The following is a 25,348-nucleotide window of genomic DNA, read 5'->3' on the forward strand; positions in this document are numbered from 1 at the left end:
TTTGGTGGGAGGTGGCGGTAGGGTGTGGTGAGGCAACTGCTTTTTGTTTCATTTGTTCTATCTTACTTAGGGAAGCAGAGGTGGTAATTTTTCTCATCAGAACATTTCTTTAGGTCGGTCATACCAAGCAATATGGAGTTCTTCTTGATGCTTGTCTCCCGCATAGCTAACCCACACATGGTATGATTTTGGCTTGTATTGCTAGAGGAGTAAAATCTTAGAAGCCTTCCAGCACTTACGATTCCACATCTTCTAAGGTTAGATGATCACAAACTGATCATAGGTGTTCAATAATGTGAGCTACATGAATGAATAATCAGTTTGTTAAATAGATACCTGACTGAGAAGAGAGCAAAGCACACAGGACTCTCAAGATATTTTTCATTAATTTTTGAATTAGCTACATTTATAATATAAAAGATAATCTAGGTAAAAAACATTGAATTTAATAATGAGTATAAGAGTAAAAGTAAATGACAACTCCACCCACACTTCCTCCCCTGAGCCCAGGGTCATTCAGCACAGGCAACCTCTGTCTATGCTTCTGGTGTATATCCATTTCCTCCCTGTCTTGCCAATGGGTTTCAGCCCAGGCAAATTCACTATGGACTCAATGTGACCAAAGAAATTGGAAGAAAAGCATTCTTGAAGTGAAAGGGTTATACCCAACTTTATTTCCAGGTGGCAGGTCAGTCATTAGAATCCCATTCACTCAGAGCGAGTCTGCATGCAGCAAGCTGTTCTCTGCCTCTGGGCTCCTCTGTGTGCACAGCTGTTCTCTGGACCTCTCTGCCTGTACAGCCATCCTACACAGCTGTCCTCTGGGCCTCTGCACAGTAGTCCTGTACAGCCAACCTCTGGGCCTCTGTCCTTGGTGATGCCACCACTCCAGCCTCTGCTCTGCTCTCCTGCAGCCTTGCAGCCCTACCACCATGTCACACTCAGAGCAGCGGGCAGAGCTCTTTATATAGAGTCAACAGCTATGTATTGCCCACAGGTGTGTAGTGAGCTAGTCAACCACGGCCAGGAGAGAATCCTGGTCACAGTAACTCATTTTATCCACACTTCACCCCTCCAGGATTCTCTTCTCTCAGTCTGTGTGCCCTTAGTCCTCTGCAATGGTCCCTGTGCAAGGAAGTTCAAACATTGTTCTCCAGCCTCTCCAGCAAAAAGTCTTGCAGACACACAGGCCAGACTCATGGCTCTGTCTCTGGTGTCTGCCTTTTTGATCTTAATGGCTGGAACTGCTGCTCTGGTTTCAGTTGTTGCCATAGCTCCATTAAGATCCTATCTGGCTTCCCGTCTAATTTCCTTCCATCTACTCCTGCCCATATCAAATCAGCCCACATCTGGGTCCTCGTAACCCTCATGAGGCCCCTCAAATTCCTCCTATAACAGGTCTTATTTCTTTCCGGATTCTCATTGCTTCAGCTACTGTACGTGTCACCTCATACTTTGTAATCACTGCCTCAAGGTGGGCTGCACTGTCAGGGAAGACAACTTTCCCATCTCTGATCCCGACAGAACAATTCCATCCACCCCTAAGTCCCACAGCCACCAGCTCAGCCTGAGTACAGGGGCAGAGCATAGAGTGCTCCATGACCTGGGGAGGGGGCTTCTCCTCTCCTTGGGGAACTTTCAGCTGCTGGGTCTTTATTTTCTTTACAACGACCGAAGGCAGCACCCCTTCATCCTTCCCCGCTCTTCCATCTCTGGGGCTGATGGCACCTTTCTCTCCACTCCCCCAAGTGCCTCCTCTGCTACAATGCCTCGCAGCAATGCTAGCTCAGTCTTCAGAAGGTCTCTTACCTTCGCCTCAATGCTTGGCAGCTGACATTCTCCTGCCACCTCTGCCTGTGCTCCCTCAGGAGTTTTTTTTCCTTGATGGCCTCTTCCTCCTTCAGAACACCTGGCAGCACTGCCATCTTGTCTCCAATGGCACCTTGCTGCTGGCACTCTCATGGTGCCTCCTCTCATATCAATGCCATCTCCTTCCTCAGGGAATCCACAGAAGTTTGCAGCTTGCATTCTTGTGCTGCCATTTCTTGGGTTTCCTCTGTAGACCCTTTTAATACTGTGAGAAGCAGCCAACCCACAGTCCCCACAGCCTCACGGGCACTCTGCCTCTCAAAGGATCTGCTTACTATACCATGGGCCAGCCCTGCTGCCTCAGGTGACCCCTCCACTTGCCCAGTCCTCTAGGAGGCAAGCCACCTCAGACCACATACCCATTGAGGGATGATCCACTGTTTCCCCATTCACAGGGGAGCCCGCTGAAGCACCCCTCCCATAAGGGCAGCCTATCTTTTTCCTTGGTCAATAGTGAATCCTGCTGACTATGCCAATTGTCTTGCCAATGGGTTTCAGCCCTGGGCAAGTTCGCTATGGATTCAATGTGACCAAAGAAATTGACAGCAAAACATTCTTGGGGTGAAAGGGTTATACCCAACTTTATTTCCAGGTGGCAGGTCAGTCACTAGAATCCCATTCACTCAGAGTGAGTCTGCTAGCAGCAAGCTGGTCTCTGCCTCTGTGCCCCTCTGTCCATACAGCCGTCCTCTGGGCCTCTCTGCACAGTCATCCCACACAACCATCCTCTGGGCCACTGTCCTCTGCTCTGCTCTCCTGCAGCCTTGCAGCCCTGCCACTGTGTCATGCTCAGCGCACTGGGCAGAGCTCTTTTTATAGAGTCAACAGCCATGTATTGCCCACAGGTGTGCAGTGAGCTGGTCAACCAGGGCCAGGTGATAATCCTGGGCACAGGAACTCTCATTTTATCCACACTCCCACTTCCTTTTTAAACACATACCACTTTCAACATGATGTTTTTCCCCCCCACTATACATATATCTCAGACATGTTTTCATATTAGTACCTGTAGTAGAACTATTGCATTCTTTTTAATGGCTGCACAGTTTTTTTGTTTTACCATGTGGATAAAATGAGAGTTCCTGTGGCCAGAAGTCTCACCTGGCCCTGGTTGACTAGCTCACTGCACACCTGTGGGCAATACATGGCTGTTGACTCTATATAAAGGGCTTCTGCCGAGTCCTCTGGGCATGACACTGGCAGGGCTGCAAGGCTGCAGGAGAGCAGAGCTGAAGCTGGAGTGGTGGCAGCACCGAGCACAGGGGCCCAGCGGATGGCTGTGCAGAACGACTATGCAGAGAAGCCCAGAGGACAGGTGTGTGGGATGACTGTGCAGAGAGGCCCAGAGGCAGAGACTGGCTTGCTGCATGCAGACTCGCTCTGAGTGAATGGGAATTTAGGGATTGACCGGCCACCGTGGAAATAAAGTTGGGTATAACCCTTTCACCCCAAGAACATTTTGCTGTCATTTTCTTTGGTCACACTGAATCCATGGCAAACTTGCCTGGGGCTGAAACCCATTGACAAGGCATACGAATATGCCATGTTTTATTTAACTAGAACACAATGGACAGCTTAGATTCTTTCAAATTTTTCACTGCTTATTAAGAACAATTGAGGAGAACATTTTTATTAATGTATATTTACTTATTTCTGTGTCTTTGTCTCCAAATTCCAAGGATAAATGTGAGTTCAAAGATTAGGAGAAATATTTTAATTTTTGATGGATGTTGGCTAATCTCCCTTCCCACCTCAGTAATATCTGCTCTCAAGTAGTGTATGAGTGTGTTTATTTCCTTATGTTCTTATCAACATTAAATATTATTTGAATTAATTTGCTGAGTTTCATGCTTTAGGTTTCCTGCCTGATGACTGCCCTCCTCCCTATTTGGTCCATCTCTTTGTATGTTTGGGGAGTGGGGTGTGTTGGGACATCGTAAGTATTGACTGTAGTTTTCTCAGACTTTAAGCTGCAGTTTTACAGATAGAAGCTAGCATAATGGTTTGGGAATCAGAGGCCTGGCTCTTGGCCCAGCTTGGCTATGGTTCTCACTGTTGCTGCCTTGAATAAGTCCATTTTGATTCCTCATTTCCCATTTCTTACAATGTAGATATCAGCCATTCAGTGCCTACCTGACATTTTTTCTAAGTCCCTGAGAATTAACTGGAGAAAAAGAGGGCTAGAGAAGGGAAGTGACATATTACATTGCATGACTTTTGACAGTCTTTCTGGGCCCCAATAGTCTTACCTGAAAAAGTGCATCAGCTGGACCAGATGTCCTCCCAGGCCTTCAAATAGACTTTTCAGTTGATGAATCTATATTCAAAATGACATGGGAAAAAAAAGTTCTGTGCTAGTAACCCTGAGGGGTCCCTATTCCACCCTGTGGAGCTCATTGGGGCTTTGAGATGAGCAGTTTGAAATGGTTATGATTTCATTTCTGTCTGTTCTTCGGTGGGAATTATGATCTCCCTGTAATAACTTCTGCCTTGTTCTTCTTGTCCCCTTTCTGACTCTTTTGGTTTGTGGGACTCATAAACCCCATTTGAATTGGCTGCTTCCAGCTTCCACATAATTATTTTGCTTATGCAATCAAAGTGATGTTGGACTTTTACATGTGACATTCAAATATTCAGAGATCACAAATTTGGAGGTCCATCAAATAGTCTATAAAAGCTACTCCGGGGTGTGAGGAGGGTTCCATGGCAGTGATGTCTTGTGTAAGGGGCCAGTTGTGTAGCTCTAGACATACAACTTTTATCTACATCTACATCTGATTTTTCTAGAAAAGCCAAAGTTGTGCACTTTATGTGAAATCCAGTGATTTTTAAATACTTACTAAATTTCTAAAATATTGCGTAGACCAAACAAATCAAGTTGATGGATTGGATTTGATCTGCTTAAACTTACATAGGGGTTAGAGCATCTTTTTCCTTTTCTCATTGATACCACCCAATTGTTTATGAGCTTATCTCGTGCTGGATAAAACATTGGGATGTAATTTTAGTTTCTAACATGATCTTTTAGAAATAAATTGTAGTTTGAAACAAATCTTTTACCATCCTACCATATCTGACATATGAGTGCAAGTAAATAATGCCTTTTTAGTTGTGGCATTAGTGTATAGCATTCCAGCTACTTATGAAAGGAAAACTAATGGCATCCTATAGGATGTTTCTTTGCATTTAAAATAATTCAGTGAAAGATATCACCTCAGTGTTTGTGGTTATTACACAATGGGATTGTCAGTTATTACAAAATGAGCATTTCTTTTTATCACCAAATCCAGGCTAAACTGAGCCCATTGTAATGATAACCAGTCTGCAGCCTAGTGCAATAGTAGGAGCTGTGCTGTTTGTGGCAATTTATGGGAAATTATTTAAGGATTTTATTTTTGTGCACACATTATTCAATCTGCACTTAATAGGCGTCGTCTATAAACTTGGCACTGAATTGAGTGCTGTCAGTACATCAGCAGGAGTAAGAGCAAATAATGAGTGTGTGGGGATACAGACAGGTGGAAATTAGTCATCAGTTGATTATAACACTGGGAAGGGCAACTCATCAACTCATCGTGCTGAGGGACTGATAAGAAGGGCTCCTAAGTTCAGCCTCGGTGGTCAGCAGAGACTTCCAAAGGAAGTGTTAGCTAAGATCTGAAGAGATGGTAGGACTGTGTGAGCCTCAGAGCCTATGGGAGAGGGAACAGAAGAAACAGCATCCCAAAGGTCAGGGAGGACATGGTGAGTTGAGATCAGTGAGATGTGCACAGTGGCGGGAGTGCAGTGTGGCAGGGAGCTGGAGGAGCTGAGGGCTTACTCCATCAAAAGCTCTGTCATGCAGGTCCTTGTAAGTCCTGTTAAGCAGCCATTGAAAGGTTTTAGGAAAAATAGTGACTTGATCAGATAAAGGCAATTTTTAAAAGCCAGTCTGAACAGCAGTTTCTCCTCCAGCTTTCTGCTTGTTGCTATATTCTAAACCCCTTTATCCAGGTGGTGATACTGTAAGTGAGCAGTTGCACAGGTGCATCTGATGCCTCTGATGTCCTTCAGGTCTTCTGAGCTTCAGGTGTTCTGCCCTCAACACCTGGAAAGATTCGAAGATAGAGGGAAGCCACCACCATAGCAAAAAACCTAGAAATGAAGACAAGAAAACCAAGGCAGCGAGAGAAGCAGATGAAGCTTATTTTGATAATGGAAACATGGAAACAATTGTGCTGTTTCAGGAGTCAGGAGGCCAGGGTTTGAGACTTGAGGCCAAACATCTGTATATGTTAGTCTTCTCAGCTGCCAAATGAAGGGTTGGTTTAGATGCTGTTGAAGGTGACACTCAGCTTTACAATTCTATGAGAACTGTTCCACGATGAGTCAATCACCGTGTGTTTAAGTCAAATTGTAGATGTACTTATAATGCACTAAGATTTTACTCACATGTATGTGTTGGTGTATAATGTATATGAAACAAGGTGAAATTTTATCAGGAAGGAGAATATGGGTTAATAGGAGGTAGAATGCATTTGATGAAATGGTCATAATGTAATAATGGGTGGATGTTTGCCATAGTTCTTGGGATTGTCTTCTTGTATGGAAGGCAGGTTATATGGAATGAGCAGGAGCTATTGTCCATACTAGAAACAAACATACCTTGCAGAGACACTAAGGAAAGCCCCTCCAGGGGTCACACATGTGAGGCTTGAAGTGTCAGGAGTCAAACAGTTTCCTACCTGGATGAACATGTGATCAAATTATCCCTTCCCCCAGTTCCTCTGATTGGCAGTGGTAGAGAGAGAGGTATGAAATTTTGGAAAATTTGAGACTATAGTAGAGAGACTATTTTTCTTCCCCTTTGTCATTTTCTTGGATGGCTACTTTTTCTAAAACTACTATGAATCTGAAGTTGCTTGCTAATTTAGAAACACAAAATATGTAATGTACAACTTGTCTTTTACTTTACTCATGTAGTTGTTATAGTAGATAAATGTTTTGTCTTAAGCAGTTCTATAGTACATTGCATGAAACCCAGCATTACTAAGATATTTCTAGTTTCTGACAAGTAGTGACTTGAAAGAAGATAATATGAGACTCTAATAAAAAATTTTAAGTTATTATTATTTTTTTGGCTGATGTGGCTTCTGTAGAGATTTACCAAGTCCTTATTTTTAGAAAAAGTTGGGAGGAATCTCTCCCCAAACTCATTAAATAACACTTTGCCCATGTTACTTTGCATAAAGTTTTATTTTTATCATTGTACACTTCTGGATACTGAACACTTGACATACCTCTTTACCGTGTATAGGTATATTTGTTTTCCTATCTTGCTTTTGTGTATTTACAGATAAAGGAAAGTCTCCTTCAAATACTGCAGTAGACTAAAGAATGAAGCAGAATAGAAATGAGAGACTGGGGATTTGCCAGTCCTGCCACCATGGTTGAAAGGCAATCCCTGACACAATCCCTATTGCTTTTCTTAAATTAAATATCTTGTAGAACTCCTGAACATTTTAAGTGGTGCTAGTGTGGGCCCAGCAGCATGTCATTAGCAGTTGAGCATCACTGAACACCAAAGGGGAGGAAGTCCTGGTGGGAAGGGAGCAAATTGAGACTGAGGGTATGAACGACCTTCCCCTAAGTGACAGAGTTCCCTCAAGGCTGAGAGGGGCTTGGGTTTCCACCAGGACCACTACTGGCTAGGGCAGCATGAAGTACTTCAAAATTTGTCCAGGCCCGGGGACAGTTTCCTCAGTGTTGTCATGGAGAGGTAGGAGTGAAGGTGATTGCCTGCCTGAAGGTTAACTGGTGCTGGGAGGAACTCAGGGCTCTGGGACTGTGTACTTCCCCCTGAATTATGCTCTGATTTAATTTTTATAGCTTTGACCTTGTTATTCAGCCAAATGAAGTAATGGTATGTTTGAAATTTCAATTCAGTAGATATTCAAGGGTAAGAGTTAACCCCACCCAGAATTCATATTCATTGGTTATAGTCTCTCCTCCTCCTCCTGTGCTCATGCTAGAGATGCGCTGAGTCTGTAGACCCGCCACTGGTACCTTGCATCAAAGCACTGGTTCTGCTGCAGTGCTCATTGCAGTGCTTCACAGGAACCTTTCTCTTTCACAGATTTAGAAACTGGGGGATTGAAAAGGCCACACCATCATGACCTTAGCAACATTTTATTCATTATTGGAAAACATAATTAATGATCTGACATTTTTGGGTGTTTTGAACTGAACAGGAAAAAACCTGCACACATCAAAATACCATCAAATTTTCAGAATGAAGAATTGTCTCTGCCTTCTAGTCCAAGACTTTATATCTTTCAGTGGAGTCTTTCTCGGTGGCTTTGTGCATGTGTGTGTGTGTGTGAGAGAGGGGAAGAGAGATCTAGGTAAGTGAACTAGTGGACTGACTTGCTGTTTCTATTGATTTTCTTGTGGGACAGTGAGTAGCTTGCGGTGTAACTACATGCATAAACACACACATACATCATGAACATGCTGCCCATTCTTGCATATCAAAAGCATAGCACAATGATTTTCAAGCTTTAGGACACATAAGCATTGAATAGAAAGATTGGTTGAAATATAGAATACAAGTTTCATGGGGACAAGCATTTTGTCTTTGTTTCCCTTGTGCCTAGTGATTGGCACATAGTAAATGCTAAACGTATGTTGGATGACTCCTGGGCCCCACCCCCATCAGTATGGATTTTATGTTTGGGATGGGGCCTAGTAAATTTGCATTGATATCAAGGACACCAGTTGACTTTGATGTAGTAGTGGAAGGATCACTTTGTGAAGAACTTCATGGTGGGCCTGTGACTCTGACTGTGGTGACATGAGCAGACTACTTCCTGACAGAGGGGGGTGGAGTCTTCTGTGTCTGGAAATATGCTGCAAAATTACTCTACTTTGTGGAGGAATCTGACAGTGCTCCACCACTTGGCTGATGTCTTATAGTCAAGTGACCTTTGTGTAGAACCTTAGGCCCTGGGACTTGCAGCCATGACAAAAAAAATAGTTTCTGACTTTAAACTTATCTTTATTTTTGTAAAATATTACAATACTAGCTATTCACGTACTTACCTGCAAAGAGAGGTTGATTTAAAGCTAGTCAAACGGTGATGCTATTATGATATAAATGCTTATTTTCCTTAACCAGAAGACATAAGGGGCTTAGTGCCAAACCACATGTTTTTTTATTGCATACTTTGTAGTATTCTTAGTGATTGTACATGTAACCAACAAGAAATAAAGGGTAAAATAGATCATATAAAGAAAATTACCCAACAGCTTTTAAACTTAATAATTATATAGCCAGACAAAACCCAGCTCTTCTGTTATCAATAACTCTTAGCTCCTAAGTTGTCTCTTTTCTGCCTGAGATAGTACATGGAGCATAACCACCACTATCCTTCAACCTATTGCTTAGTAAGATTTGCATCTATAAAGATTACGATTACGAGCAAGATGTTTACACTGGAGAAGAACCATGGGTCAAGCATTCGTATATTACCTGTATGCTCAGTGGCAGCGAGGAACAGCTTAGCTAGAGCATGGAAAGGCAGCTAGCTGGGAAGTCATTTATAGGTTCACCTGGGAGTAAATTGGAGACAATAAACTATGAATCTGTTGTGAGTAAATTAATGCAGGGAAGTAACTATGTAGACAGGGTACACAACATTTTGGAATAACATGTGGTACAAGAGGAAACTAGAGGCTGATACAAGGCCTGCACTGTTTCACGAAAGGAAGAGAGACCCTTGTAATGGAAGGATTTACACCAGTTACCCACGGAGCAGGGACTGATAGTGAGGACCCACCCTGCAGGTACATTGACTCATTATTATAGTCACATACTAATCGTGTAGTTAAGCATCTGTGTGCCTTCCCTAGTGCTATTTCAGTTCTCTTTAGCCAATCTACTTGTAATAAAGAACTTTTCCTGATCTTTTTTATTATAAAATGAACATATGTTTATCGTAAACAATTCAATTGATATAGAAAGGTACATGTAGAATATTAAACAGTTTCTATATATCTATATTCTTCCCCTCAGCTATTCCCAAAGTTTGATGAGCAGATTCTTCTTTTTTTTTTTTTCTATGCAGAGTCAATTCTTACTCATTGGGTACAGATGAATTGGTTTGAATATTAACAATGGTTAAGTAACAATGCATTTGGGAAAAAAAAATTAAAAGTGGTTTAAACCAGGTAAACTCTATTAAGTTGAACCACATGAAATTGCTGTGCTAGGAGGTCAAAAATGTCAAATATTGACAGTTTCATGTGGTTAAGCTATATTAACAGAGGAATTTGTTCTTTGAAATGATTTAGCAAGCAGTTGATGTGATCATGTGAGGCAGCAATGTAGAAATAGCCCCTAGCTGACTGCTCTTTACTAGTAGTCAGGTGGTAGGTAAATAGGTATTGATGGCAAGGGGGATGGCTGAGGCTGTAATTTCCAATACCACATTTCAGGTCTGTGACTTTTGGGGGAAATTAGGAGGGGAGCAGAAAAGGAAGAATATGCCATGGATTGAATTTTGATCCATCCCCAAATAGAAAAACTATTTGCAAAACAAATAGCAAAAACAGCAGACTTTGGATGAAGAGTGGACAATTTTTGAGATTCCTATGAAGTATTTCTAACCTGTTAGTATTATCTTTCTGTATTTGGATGACATGGTAAACAAAAAACATGTCTAAGTCCCGAAAGTGATTTTAGCTAAATTAAGTTCATGTGACGTCACATTTATTTTACCTTGTACCTTGGGTTGGCTATGACCTCTTTTCCCCATTACACAAAGTTGATTCTTTTTATGTATATGTGTATAAAGTATAAAAAGCAAAAATGGAGTCAGAGACAGGATTCCATTTTTTAACCTGATTCTTTTACTTTTTCATTTATTTATATGTGTGTGTATGTGTGTGTGTCTGTTTACTGGATTATCACTAAGAAGGTTCAGAACTGAGAAGAACCACAGCATTTCTAGCTGAAGTAGACAGCGTCCCTTAAAGAACCATGTACAAGTTGTGCATCTGTTCTCAGGGTGCAAACATGTTCCTTTCTCCCTTCTAGACCATCTACTCATCAGTCTCATCGCAGTCACAGTCAAACAAGTATCTTGTCTTTCTTTGAGTGTATTTGTTGTTGTTTTTGTTCACCCTTAAGATTTTCCTGTTCAGAATATTTTAGCTATGAAAATATTTAGAATCCACTGGCAAGTAAGTGGCATAGAACTTCTCATTGAAAGTAGGTAGTTTTACTATTTCCAGTATAAAGTGATTTGAGCAGCCTTAGAGTTATTGGCTGTGGGCTTGGAAAACAAAGTTCATGTCTGTTGTGTTTGTAGCCTGAGATTCGGTTGGCTGTGGCTGGCTACTTGGGTTTTTAATGGGTGGTAATTTTTGTCTCTAGAAAAGTCATGTAGCAGCCTATCTAGTCCACCTCACTGAAAAAGAATACATTAAAAAAAGTGAGCAGAAAATGTGAATGTACTGTTTCTTTCCACTACAATGGGGAGTGAGCAAGGATGGTTTGTGTTTGGTTGTGATCCGTCCTTTCCTAGGAGGATATCAAATAATGATGTACAAAACTATCTGAAATATTAAGGGGTTTTGTTTATCTTTTCTTTGTTCACTAACATTGCTTTTTAAAATAACCAGTATAGCGGGAATCTGATAAAATGAACATATTCTGAATTCTTCTGTTAACTGAAAATTTATTTTAATCATGATGACATTGGAATTTAGGTGAAATTTATCTCTTCTCAGTCAGAGTGGACACTTAAGAGTATGTTTATTCTCAAACCTGGAAATTAAGGGTTAAATATGGCCAATAGTGAGTATCAGAATCCTTCTGCCAAACTGAGGGAGACCTTTTTGAGTCCTTCTGTATGACTCGGACTGTCAGAGGTACAGTTATCTTTATGAGCAACAGTGTTTTTCTCTTTCTGTATTGTTTCAACATCACAACCTTCGAACTATTGTTAGAATTTTCACCTTCAACCCCTAATTACAAGTATTTTACATTGTGTACAATTGTACCTTTGCAGACCTCACTGCTGAAATGAATTGAAAATGCTGCCATACGTTTACTTAAAATCTGTGGTGAAACCAAGCATGCTGGAGTTACTAGCGCTGGTGTTACAGGATTCATTTTGTAGGTAAACGATGGGAAAATAACATGTGGTGTATTTGTGATATTATTAGGATGACATGGAGTGTTATTTTGACAATGTTTGTCTTGCAAAGGGAGACATATTGGCTTTGAAACTTGTAGGCGCTAATCATCAGGCTAACTTGGCAGCCCAGGAGACTCGCTCGCCTTGGTAACAGCAGAAATTACAGTATCTGGCACCTTGCTGGGAGCAGTGGCTGCTCTTTTGACAGCCTCCAAGTTAGTCAGGTCTGTCACTTATGCCAATGTTGGTAGATACTGTAGATGGTTTCTGCCCTTCAGTGCCATTTTTCTGCCATCAGCATTGAAACTAGTGTCTCTTTTTCCAAACACGAATTCATTATGTTAATCTCAAAAGAGGGGTTGCTTTCAAATACAAATACTGGTATGTAAACGGCCGGCTGTTTTCAAGGTATATATAAATGTATTTAGAAAGCTAAAATCTGTAATAATTGAGACCTCTTTGAATGAAATATGGAGGCTTTGAGTCTTCATGTAAAACAAAAATATCATACAACAAATGACATGACTTTTCTATGATATTAGTCACTGTCAGGGAAAAAAAATATCTTTTCCCAAGATGAATGATGATAGGAATTTGATTTTATTGAAATTGTAGGAAGAATGCAATGGAAATAATGGGTGTGGAAACATTACTTTAAGAAATAAAAAATAATTTTTGTGTAATTGGTGAGAGAACAAAGGTGATAATGGGGGTGGAAAGTAAAAACAAAAAACGAAAACGAAAACAAAACATCCTAAGACACAGTATCCTCAGGGTGTGGGGTTCCCAGTGAAATGAGCTTTAGTACTTTCTGGAGTTGCTGATGGTAAGTCAAACTGAATTTGACTAACTGAGGGGATGAGGATAAAATGAGAGTTCCTGTGGCCAGGATTCTCACCTGGCCCTGGTTGACTAGCTCACTGCACACCTGTGGGCAGTACATGGCTGTTGACTATAAAAAGAGCTCTGTCCAGTGCTCTGGGAATGACATGGTAGCAGGGCTGCAAGGCTGCAGGAAGCAGAGCAGAGGCTGGAGTGGTGGCATCACTGAGGACAGAGGCCCAGAGGATGGCTGTGCGGGACGACTGTGCAGAGAGGCCCGGAGGACGGCTGTGCAGACAGAGGGGCCCAGAGGATGGCTGTGCAAACAGAGGGCCCCAGAGGCAGAGGCCTGCCTGCTGCATGCATACTCACTCTGAGTGAACGGGATTTTAGTGACTGACCTGCCACTGTGAGAACAAAGTTGGGTATAACCCTTTCACCCCAAGAACGTTTTGCTGTCATTTTCTTTGGTCACATTGAATCCATAGCGAACTTGCCCAGGGCTGAAACCTATTGGCAAGACGGGATAACTTGAAAAATGAAATTGGACAAGATTGGAAAAATAATATATAACATATCTCCAAAACTTGCCTTTTAAAGCCAGGTTCCTTTCATACTACATGGTAGTAGTCATTTGGTTCTTAACTCATTTCATCTGTATGTATTCTTCTGCAGGTTAGGTATGAAGTACCATACTGGGCAATCATTTTCAGATACCCTTTTGTGGTTTGAATTATTAAACTCTTGAGGATGAATCTGCCTTAGAAGACTAGTGCAGAGGCACCTGTCCTTTTTAAAATGAGGAAATGTGAACTTGGTCCTGATATTAATATCTGAAAGCCAGCTATTTAAGAAAGGTTTGCTTGCTTAAGGCTGGTGGGCTAGATGAATAACTAAAAGAAGGAAGATTGTAAATTTTGGAATTAGTAATACTAAACTGTATTGCTCTCTGGGAAATGGTTGTTGCTTCAAAATTTGTATGCTGTGATTTTATTGTTATTGTAAATTTTGTAATCATTTGCTGAAAGCACTATTAAAATAACTTTTTAGGTATTTTACTCTAAGGTTTTTAGCCTGTAAAACTAACTTGCTTGTGGCAGATGTGTATGAGGCGAAAGATAAGGCCTCCCCACAATGGTTAGCTTGACTTCACTGGCCTTGAACTACATCCTGATGTTATTGATTCAGTTTCACAGGGAACACATTTGTCTTCCAGTGCTGGAACCAGCCACACCAAGAAATTCTGGGTCTGAATGGTCTTCTTTGGACCAGTTATGTGTATAAAGCTTATCTTGGGGTTAAGGATATAGTATATTATCCTGAAACAGATTTGCCTGGGAAAGGCAACAAATTCAAGGCAATAAGAGTCACTCTAATCCTGGGGGGTGCTCACAGTCATTGAAGTCATACCAGAACTTCTGTTTACATGCTTACATGCTTATCTCTACCTTTCTGGAGTACGCTTGTTCAGCATCTTTTGTGTGGTGATTGCATATCTGAAATTCCATTTTACTTGAGTAAAATAGCGAGTAATCTAGATTTGCTTCCTTAGTATGTTAAAACATGGGTATATTTCTTTTTCAAATAAAAAAATAGGCTTTATTTTTTAAAGCAATTTTAGGTTCACAGAAAAAAATGGCAAGTGGAGAGAGTTCTTATGTAATTCCTACCCACCTTGCCACCCCCTCAGCCTTCCCTACTATCAGTGTCTGATGTCCCTATAATGAATTTTGAAAAATGACACCAGAGTGGCACATTTGTTGTAATGGATGGACCTGCACTGACTCACTGTCATCACCCAGAGTGGATTGTTCACGTTAGGGTTTATCTTGGTGTTAAGGAAAATCTCTTTTGAAGATGTGGTTTTGCAGTACTATCGAATATCAAGTATTCAAGGTTTGTCCAGGTTCCCAGTGCCGCTAATTAGGTTGTGAGTAAGAACTCGGTGAATAAATGAATGATGACAAGTTCTTGACAGAACGCTGGCAAAATACTTTTCCATGTTCTATTCAACCTGTATATCAAAAACCAAAATTGAACACATAGTGCTACTAAAATAAATAATGATGATAGAGGAAACTTTTGCTTTTTCATTATTCTACCTGAATGGTGGTTGATGTAGGGGGAAATAATTCTGCTTATTTCTGGTCTTATTGAGAGGTGAAGAGGAGTTTATCCTCAACTTAACACTCGGGTTTTATAGTATATAAAATGCCCATACAGTTATTTAATAAGTTTTTTGATTATTTGATAAGATGGGTTACTAGTATGGTACATTGTTTTTTTTACATATTTTCCTATCTTTCATGGTTCTTTTAGTCTTACACAGAGTTAGAAAGATGTAAGACTCAGTCCACTTACTATTTAATTAATAAGTAATGTCTTGTAAACATTTCATGTCTTTGTGTCCTGCAGTTTCATTTTTCACAATTCATTATATGGAGATAGTCCTAAAGAAATATTTTTTTAAAAACCCAATTATGTCCTTTGTGTTATTATTTATAAAAAATAAAGTGTTAAGAAATCTAATTTCTTCTTTTTTTGAGATGAGCAGTGTCACAGTGAATCTGTTTATGGAGAAGTGGGGTTGTCTCGTTGCTTTTTTAATCAAGGGAAAGGAGGATTTTATGCAGAAGGACTGGAATTTAAGAGTCAAAACCAGCTGTTCCTTCCCCAGATCTTGAAATTGCCAGCATTATTAGCTAGTCTTCCCTGGATTTTTGGAGGGGAAGTGTCAAGGGGTCCTGTGTTGAACATGAGTGTTATCTGTCATCAGACTGAGATAGGGGGCTAGTGCTGATCTCATAGTAAAAGGAAACAGATCAAACTTGAGGAAGAGCTGCTGGATGACAGCAGGCCCTTTTCTCTTTCAAGGATTAGACAGCTACATATATGTATAATAGACCAATATATATACCAGTGGGATATATATATATCCCCCTGGGGAACCTAATAACATTCAGTAAATAAATGAAGTCGCTACTGATCAGGCCTTGATCTAAGACAAGGAGTTTGGAATTGTGGCTGTCTGATCTTGATTCTTCCCACTCACTCTCCTCCACAAGTCATACTTCCAACAGAGAAAGCAAATAACATCACACATGACCACACCTTCAAGAGCCCTGGGAGACAGCCACAAGCCTGTGGTTGCAGAATGGCACAGGCAAAGCTTAAGAGAAGTTTAAGAGACTGAAAAAAGTAGAAGGTATGGGAGACTTAGTAGAATCCCAGAAAAATGACTCCAGAAAAAGGTTGGGACTCCATGTAGTTCATAACACTGACTACAGAAAAGGAGATCAAAAATGAGTGGGACTGGAATTGGCAGTTGTTGGAAAGCAATGCTTCTGGGGGAGGTTCAGATACATAGGGAAGCAATGGTACCCCTTGAAAATATGGCAGTGAAAGTTAATGAAAGAAAGAAAAGGGAGAGATTAAGGATCCTGTGGAGATGAAAAGGAAACAAAACACTCCAAATCCTCTCTGTTTCTCCCTCTAGCACCATCCATTAAAACTTTATAGAAGAGGTAAGAATTGACCAGGGAGAGGGCTCTCCAGTGAAGAACCCAGCCCATTTAACAAATAGGAATAAAACAGGGTGGTCCACATCTATATAGAGCAGCTATAAAAAATCAGAAAATATGAATCAATCCATTTCAGCTGATAAAAAGCTTTACAAAAAAATCAGCCATGAAATTAAAGAAAACGATACACAACATGGTAATCTAAATTTTTTTATTCAGGCCATTGGGTATATGAAACAAACAAAAAAATCCATCTTGAATTATAACTGCAAAAGCTAAGAAGAGAAGTGGACAAAAACCAAAATGGAATAAAATGAATGATAATTGCATTCCTGGGAAATGTAGAAGAAAAGGCTAAATCAAATCAGATATGAGGCCTAAATTATAAGGTACCCAAGGGAAAATAGATTCAAATGACAGATGTATCCAATATATTAATATTTATATTAAGTATAAATGTTCTAAATAGAAGTTAAAAGTCAGAGATTGGAAGAATGGATCTAAAAAACACATGACCCAATGAGATGCTCCATAAGAAACTCACTTCAAATATAATGATATTAGTAGGCTAAAAGAAAAAAGATACATTATGTAAACAATCAAAATCAAGCTGGATGGCTATAATTAATATCAGATAAAACAGACTTAAAAGCATTGCCAGGGATAAAAAGAGACATTATATATTGATAAAGGGACCAACTTATAAAGAAAACATAGTAATCCCAAATGTATATGCAGTAAATTACAAAGCTTCAAAATTCACAAAGCAAAAACTGGTAGAATTCAAAGGAAAAACTGACAAATCCCCATTCACAGTTGGGGAAGTCAGTGTCCCTCACTTTGTCATTAGTAGAACCATTATTCAAAAAATCAAGAATATAGAAGAACTGAATGAAAAAATCAGCCAAGAGTATCTAATTGACATTGATAGAATTCTTTCTCCATCCAGTATCAGCAGAAAATATATTCCATACATATGGCACATCCAAGATAAACCATATCCTGGGTAATAAAACAAACAAGCAAATTTAAAAGACCCAAAATCATATCAAGTATGTTCTCTGACCACAATGGAATATAACTAAAGATTAATAACAATAACAGGTGAAGTAATTGGGAGGATCTTCATCTAAATGAAATCTTTGTTCCTCTGCCCTTGATTCTGAATTGTTTTTGGCTTGAAAAATGGGAAAACAGAAAATCTCATCTGATAATGTGCCATAATGATAATGAACTCTATCAGTTGATTATTACTCATTGTCTCTTTGTTCACTTTATTTTACAGCTTCTCTGTTAAAAGGACTAAAACATGCTAACATAGTGCTGCTTCATGACATCATCCACACCAAGGAGACACTGACACTTGTATTTGAATATGTGGTGAGTAAAATAAGAATTTAGATTTTATAGATGTGAATAAAATTCTTACAACATTATCATAGCATTTTGTTTTTAGGTTGCTGTACTGAAATATTTTATCTGAGTATGGGAAACTTGTAATTTTGTATAACTTTGAATGATAGGTCTCTTAAAGAAAAATCTAGAAAAATATTAAGTTGAATTCTCATCAGATAATGTTATCTATTTATAACCTATTTGTTACGAGGGTGCATTGTAATTTCTAGGTTTAATGAGATTAAACACCAAGATGATGATCACTCTGTTATGGGTTGAGTTCTCTTCCATTCCTGTCCCCACTGCAACAAAGAATTGAAAGGCAGAGACACGATAGCAAAGTAGAGTACAAGTTTTATTTGAATACATTCCAAGGGAGGAGCAGGCCAGAGTCAAAGGAGATAAAGGTACTGAATTTTTAGGCAGGCGGCCTTCATATTACATTCTGGCTAGGAGGTGCCTCTTTGGCTGACAAGGTGGGGCTATTTGATTTGCAGGTCCACCTATATAACCATCCCCCTCATGGAGCATGACCTTACCCAGGCTGAGGTGTGGTTCTGGCAGTTCTTAGTTCTGTTCATTGTGCCACTTCCAGATCTGGTTGGAATTGTTTTAGCCTGGTCCCGATAGGTGAGAAAGTTATCACCCTGCAAAGTCTTTGTTGTCTTTAAATGGGACCCCCTATCTGGGCAGAGTTTGCATGTTTTTTTTCTTTGAACCATATCTGGGTGGCTTTCTTGTAGAACCTTTCCCCCGTTTCTGGCTGCTCCTGTATATCTTTCCACCTAACAATCCTAATAACTCCATTAAAGGAAGTTCACAGATAATAAACATGTTTTTTCCTTTGGACTTGTAAGTTGATTTCTCAGAGGCATCCTTATTTTAGGATGTTTTTTGTGCAGAAAAGCCTGATACTTACAATTTAGACTTCAGAGTTTTCCCCTCAGTTGGTATTTCGGCTATTAATTAAAACTTCCAATTTGCATAGCACACAATGTAATGATCTTATTGTGTTGAGAGTATTACTGCTAGAAGACTTGGACTTGAACTCATAATTAATCTTTCTTCATTTCTCTTTGAAAAACATGGTATTTATGTAGCACCACTTCAGCATTTAACTGTGGAATCATGAAATGTAACCATGATAATTAACATCCCAGTTTTCACAGATGTATCTGAGAACATGTAATTTATAAGATACAAATGACATTGGTGCAGACTTTTATTGAGAAGAATAGCTGTTGGTATTGTGAATGTATTAAGCTCCCATTTTGTAATTACCACACTACTTTTTAAAATATCTGAAACAGCTTCCATTTTTTCTTAAAAATATATAATAGAATGAATATTTGCAACATTTTTATCTTGCTAATGTCTGCCTCTCTCTGTCATTTAAAAATTGTTATCTTGTGAGGAAGCCAGTCATCTTGTCTATTTACATATAAATGATAGATGCCATTTGAATAATATGGTAATGTGGCTACAAGGACAACTAGAACTGAGCAGTTGAATATATTACATGCTACCAAGAATGATTGCAAATTCACACATAATGCAAATATAATTTCTTTTGTTTAATCAATGATTTTGGAGTCAATAATGTATTCAGCTGATTTAAAATTGGAATTTTTGTTTCTACAGCATGTCTACTTGCAACATATTTCAATTAAATCTAGGTTTATCATAGTATACTTGACTTTTATAATGTTTTGTGGAAAATAGAGTCCAAAAATGTACTCGTTCCCTCCGCACAAATTGGACAATTAAATTAAAAGGAAGAAAAAATATGTTGGCCCCTAAAATCAGTAGCACTGATAGAGAAACTAGCAAAAATAATGTGAAAATATGTCCTTCAAATCTTAAAAAGAATATTAAATATATTTGTGAAGCTGAGGATGTCATATCAAATCAGATATCATTTGATGATTTTACATTCTGTGGGTGTTGCCACAGAAAATGAAAGAAATTCACTGTTCTGCAGTATTTTCCAACTGATGAAGACTGACCTTTAAACAACTGTTCTTTCTTTTATGAGAGTGAAATTTTCCCCTGGTCCCAGCTCTTAGGGAGACATCCTAGGTCCTCTTAAATCAACCATATAATACTGTGGGTGTACATAGTACTCTACAGGCAGTCATTCATTCCTAACTTCTCTGGGGGAGTTAAGACATAGATTAACCTGCTCTCTTCTAGAGAATGAGGCAAGGTTGTGTCATTCATGGTTTATGGCTTCTTGAGGTCCCCCCTCCACCTTTGCTTCATTACTTTCCCATTGTTTCTTTGCTGCCTTCTTTTCCACCTTTGTTTTTTTAAATTTTTTTCACTTCCTATCCTTTTACTCTTGCTGGTGAAGTACGTTTTATTGCTACAGCTGAAGTTTTTGTTCATTTATTTAAAATATTTCAGTAAATCTCTGAAATCAGAGTTCAGGATGGGGGGCTGGAGGAGAGCTCCAGGCTGTAAAAATATCTTGCAAGAGTCTTCCCGGTTAGAGTGGGGAAGATGTAGACACCTTGGCAGCATTACCCTGACTATCTGGTGATTCCCAACTACAAGAATAATTTCCTGGTTATTTTGTAAATATTTTAATTTTCTTACACTGTTTTTTCATTGCTTGTTCTTTGTACATATTCTAATATCTTGATTAGTTTCTTACATGCTTTAATGTATTAGTTTAATCAGATTGCTCTCCTCACAGTATCTCCCAGAAAATAAACTGTACTCTTTTCTTGCATGATTTGTAGCCATGGAAAGGCACATAATTAAAGCAAGACAAGCCTTGGGAAGTAGATCTGGACGTGAGACATAGGATAGGAAACAGGATGGTACTATGGGCTTGGGGTGATGAATGGAGGATCAGAGAGGGAGGTGAAGGAATGTTTAAGACAAGTATGATCACAATACTAAAAACCAGCAACTAAAATTCATTGAGTTTTATGTTGGGCAGTATGCTGGGGGGCTTTACAGTCACTATTGCTTTTGATGCTGTCTCTCATAGTTTTCTGAAACTGTTAATATCACGAGAAACCTAAAGGATTAGGAAGACTAAGTGCTTTTCCTGGGTCTTGTATCATGTAAGATAGACTCAGACCCATTTTACTCTGAATCCCAATTGCAATATTATATCTCCTGTTTAGTTTTCCAACTTGAAATAGGTTGAGCTTTTGATCAGAAGAAAGGAAACTTACTTCTTTCTTTCCACCTCCCTATTCTGCTCTTAAGATCTCGAGCATAATTAAATCCTAAATACAGCTAAAGTGCTTTGTTGTTTAAGTACGTTTTGTAGACTGACTGAAAACCTAACCGTTCAATGTTTTACTTCAGTTATGAAATGTTTTAAGTTTCCAAAAAGTAAACACAAGTTACAGTATTGCCCCATGTATTTCACTGGGTTTTACACACACACACACACACATACAACCTTGTTATTTAGCAAGCCCTAAAATCAATATCAAGCATTTTAATCAACAGTTTCCTCAGTTTAATGATTGATATTACCATATTTCAAAGTTATAAACATCGAAGTTATTTTCTAAAATATGTCGATTTTGTAGTTCCATGCAATTAATAGTATGTTTTTTTTATGGAAATGAGTAAGTTAAACAAGTGCAATACCATGCCCATTAAAACCATACCTCATGCCCATTAAAACCTTACATATGAAGGGAAAATAAAATAGTTTAAGACTCATGAGGTACTACTAGATTTTTCTTTTGAATTGTAGAACTAATTAAATGTTCAAGGGTTCTTTTTGAGGCACCTATGTAATTTGAGTTCCAAAGTCAATGGTTCTTATTTTTGATAGTGTACATACTGTATAAATATATTTCTGTTAGTGTACACACTGTATATTTCTGTTAGTGTACACACTGTATAAATATATTTTTGTTCTTTGCTTTAAAAAGAGAACTCTTTGCCTACCTGCTTTATATTATTCCCATAAATGACATTTTCAGTTACATAGAAGCCTCCTGAGAGGCAGCATAATAAAGGAAGTGAAGAAAAGTTAGGGGTGTGAAAGAATACTAGAGGAAATGACTCTGGAAGTCATGAAAAGAGTGATTTCATGGATAATAGGATATTGTTAGTATAGGCTACCTCTTAAGTTTTGTGAAAAGCTCCTAAAATCTCTGAAATTTAGATTCTTACATGCTGTCAAAGTGTGTAGGCATAGTAGTAAGCTGCAAGTTGGAACACCCTGGAAACTGTGGGCCCCTGTGATGCATGCTATTTTGAATATTACCTTCCACCAATTGTTGTCAAATGCAAAGGAGCATCTTTACCTTCACCACAAACAGTGGCTCAGTTACCTTGAAAAGATTATGTGGTTTCACAGTGGTCTAAAATATTATTATAGCCATCTTTTGTTTCCTTTATGGGTTTGAGACTTCGAAGAGAAGTACAGAAGACAGTGAAAATGCTAACAGGTTTTTTTCTCCTTAGAGAAAGGTAAGCAATTTAGTTTTCAGTTTTTGCCAAAGACAAATAAGTGCCTCATTACCCTATTTAACACCACGTGGATAAATTTAAAATGGGTTCCATAAGTGAAAATAGGAATATTAATAGTAAACATGATTATGTAAATATGTTTTACCATTAGTTAAAGTGCATAACTGCTCTGTTCTATTTTAAATTACATGAGAGCCAAGTATGTGGAGCAGCACTTTTCGTTGCATATTTAATAATTAGGTACAACAAGAAAAACAACAAATTTATAGCTAATCACGACATTCATTGGAGCAATCATTTCATTCTACTGTGCTGTAAGCTAGTGGAATATTCCAAAATATTGTGCAACATTATGCAAAGCAAAAATATATATTCCACCTGAAAAAAGAAACTGTGTCACTAAAAATCATAGGAAGTGATTTATGTATCACCAAAATTCACATAAGGGTTTTTTTTTGTAGTGCATTACAGTCTGCATTGCTCTTATAAATACTATTCCCCTGGATTTCTTCTTTAGCCCTTTGAAGTACATAAAGCATGTATTATTGTTGTCAGTTTTTACTGATGAGGAAAAATAATGCTTGGAGAATTTAAAGCAAATTTACTAAAACCACTCCGATAAGTTAAAAGGGTCAAGATGAGATTTAGCCCAAGATTCTTATTCCATTTCACCTTGCAGCCTGCTGCTTTTAACAGTCTTCCTAGTTTTGTGTGATGGTCTTTGAGGTATGTGGGATGTTAAGATATGGGACTGGCATCTGGAAGTTATGTTCTGTCTTTTCACCCTACCACACAATTTACCTAATTATTTTATTTCTCTGCCTCATGCATTTTGATTTCCAAATTCATGAAGAATGCTTTAATCTGCATGATTTTATTCCACATCTGTTCTCAAAAACTGTAGCTCTCCAGTGTTCTGGTTGCCAGATTAAACCATCCTGGGGCAATTGAACATTTTTCTGCATTCCTATGAGATAAGATGCATGTTCACATGTACATAAACCCTCAATGAGGTGTAAGGTATTTAGGCAAAAATCTCCAGGAGGTGAGGGAGGAAGACACATATATTCCAGGAAGAGCATTCTAGCTTGTGTGAGGAGCAGCTTCTGTGGCCTGAATGCAGTGGGCAAGGAAGACAGTGGGACCAAAGTCTAAGACACAGTGGGGTCCAGATTGTGTCAGGTCTTGTAAGGTTTTGTTTTAATAAATTTCACTTTTACTCAGATGAGATGCTGAGCAAAGAAATGATATGATCTTATATTTTAATTGGATCTCTCTGGCTGCCACCTTTTTTTTTTTAAGGCACCTTTGATATACACTCTTATGAAGGTTTCACAAGAAAAACAGTGTGAAACAATGTGGTTACTACATTCACCCATATTATCAAGTCCCCCCACAATACCCCATTGCAGTCACTGTCCATCAGTGTAGTAAGATGCCACAGAGTCACTACTTGCCTTCTCTGTGCTACACTGTCTTCCCCATGACCTCCCACACACTATGTGTGTCAATCATAATACCTCTCAATCCCTTTCTCTCTCCTTCCCCACCCACTCTCCCCCACCGCTCCCCTTTGGTAACTGCTAGTCCCTTCTTGGAGTCTGTGAGTCTGCTGCTATTTTGTTCCTTCAGTTTTGCTTCATTAATATACTCCACAAATGAGGGAAATCATTTGGTATTTGTCTTTCTCTGCCTGACTTGTTTCACTGAGCATAATACCCTCTAGCTCCATCCATGTTGTTACAAATGGTAGGATTTGTTTCTTTCTTATGGCCAAATAATATTCCATTGTGTATATGTACTACATCTTCTTTATCCATTCATCTACTGATGGACACTTAGGTTGCTTCCATGTCTTGGCTATTGTAAATAGTGCTGCGATAAACATAGGGGTGCGTCTTTTTGAAACTGGGATCCTGCATTTTTACAGTAAATTCCTAGGAGTGGAATTCCTTGGTCAAATGGTTTGTCTATTTTTAGTTTTTTGAGGAACCTCCATATTGCTTTCCACAGTGGTTGAACTAATTTACATTCCCACCAGCAGTGTAGGAGGGTTTCCCTTTCTCCACATTCTCGCCAACATTTGTCCTTCCTTGTCTTTTGGATGTTGGCCATCCTAACTGGTATGAGGTGATATCTCATTGTGGCTTTAATTTGCATTTCCCTGATAATTAGTGATGTGGAGTCTGGCTGCCTTCTTATGAATAGACAGAAGGTGGGCAAATTCTGAAATGGGGAGACCTGTTAGGAGGCTGTGAAGTTATCCAAGCATGAGGTGATGTCAGCAGTGAAGGTAGAGAGAAGTGGTGGTTCTGGATGTATTTTAAGGTTGAGTTGATGCAATTTGATGTGGGATTTGAAAGACGGAAGAGTCCAGGATGGCTCCAGGGATTCTTGTTTGAGCAACTGCAGTCAAGGAGCTGCTTTGAGGAGCAATGGGCCGACTGCAGAAGGTGCAGTGGGGGGAGGTGCAGCTAGTAAGTGGGTTCAGGTAGAGAGGCTCTTACATATGCAAGTTGAGGTCTCACAATGCAGCTGGATACCTGAGACTGGAATTTAGGGTAGAGATGCAAAATAGAGATTTGGAACTTGTATGGGTTATAGATATTATTTAACAAGGGGATTGGATGAGATTACTAAGTGTGGTCATTGTTAAATTGATGGTCCTAAACACCTTTGGATACTCACACTGCTGTGTAGCCCCTGCTCCTTCATCTAGCCTGGGCTTTTGGCTTACTCTAACCAATAAAGCACCATGCTGGAAATGATACTGTGTGCCAGTTGCAGTCCTGAGGGCTTCTGTTTTGCACTCTTGAGCATTGTGAAAACAGCTGGGTTGTTAGAATTTGTCCTGCTGGATAGGCCATATGGAGAGGGAGAGGCCCAAGACTACATGGAGGAGGATTACAAACCTAGGAAACAGGGTGAAGTTAGGCCCTAGATGTAGGACCCCAGCCAAGCCCTTCACCCAACTGGCCTTTCACCCAGCCAGCCTAGTTAAGAGCTGATGTGCCTGACAAAGCCTTCTTGAGAGCTGCAGGGTGGGCAGGGGGTGCGTTCCAGGCTCACAGGTATCCCATGGAGCCAAGGTGAATTGTCCCTGCTGTGTCT

At 39.4% G+C, this 25,348-nt stretch overlaps 1 protein-coding gene across 5 annotated transcripts in view; it reads left to right on the plus strand.

Annotated features, from left to right (window-relative positions):
* Positions 1 to 25,348, plus strand: part of CDK14 (cyclin dependent kinase 14) — a 701,998-nt gene that overhangs the window by 293,136 nt on the left and 383,514 nt on the right. For all 5 annotated transcript variants that reach the window (XM_057504492.1, XM_036911780.2, XM_036911782.2 and 2 more), the window contains one exon: positions 17,679 to 17,773. In XM_057504492.1, coding sequence (XP_057360475.1) covers positions 17,679 to 17,773 — 95 coding nt within the window. The remainder of the gene's footprint in view (positions 1 to 17,678; positions 17,774 to 25,348) is intronic.

The sequence above is a fragment of the Manis pentadactyla genome, chromosome 7 (genome assembly GCF_030020395.1).
Source record: "Manis pentadactyla isolate mManPen7 chromosome 7, mManPen7.hap1, whole genome shotgun sequence".
NCBI lineage: Eukaryota > Metazoa > Chordata > Mammalia > Pholidota > Manidae > Manis > Manis pentadactyla.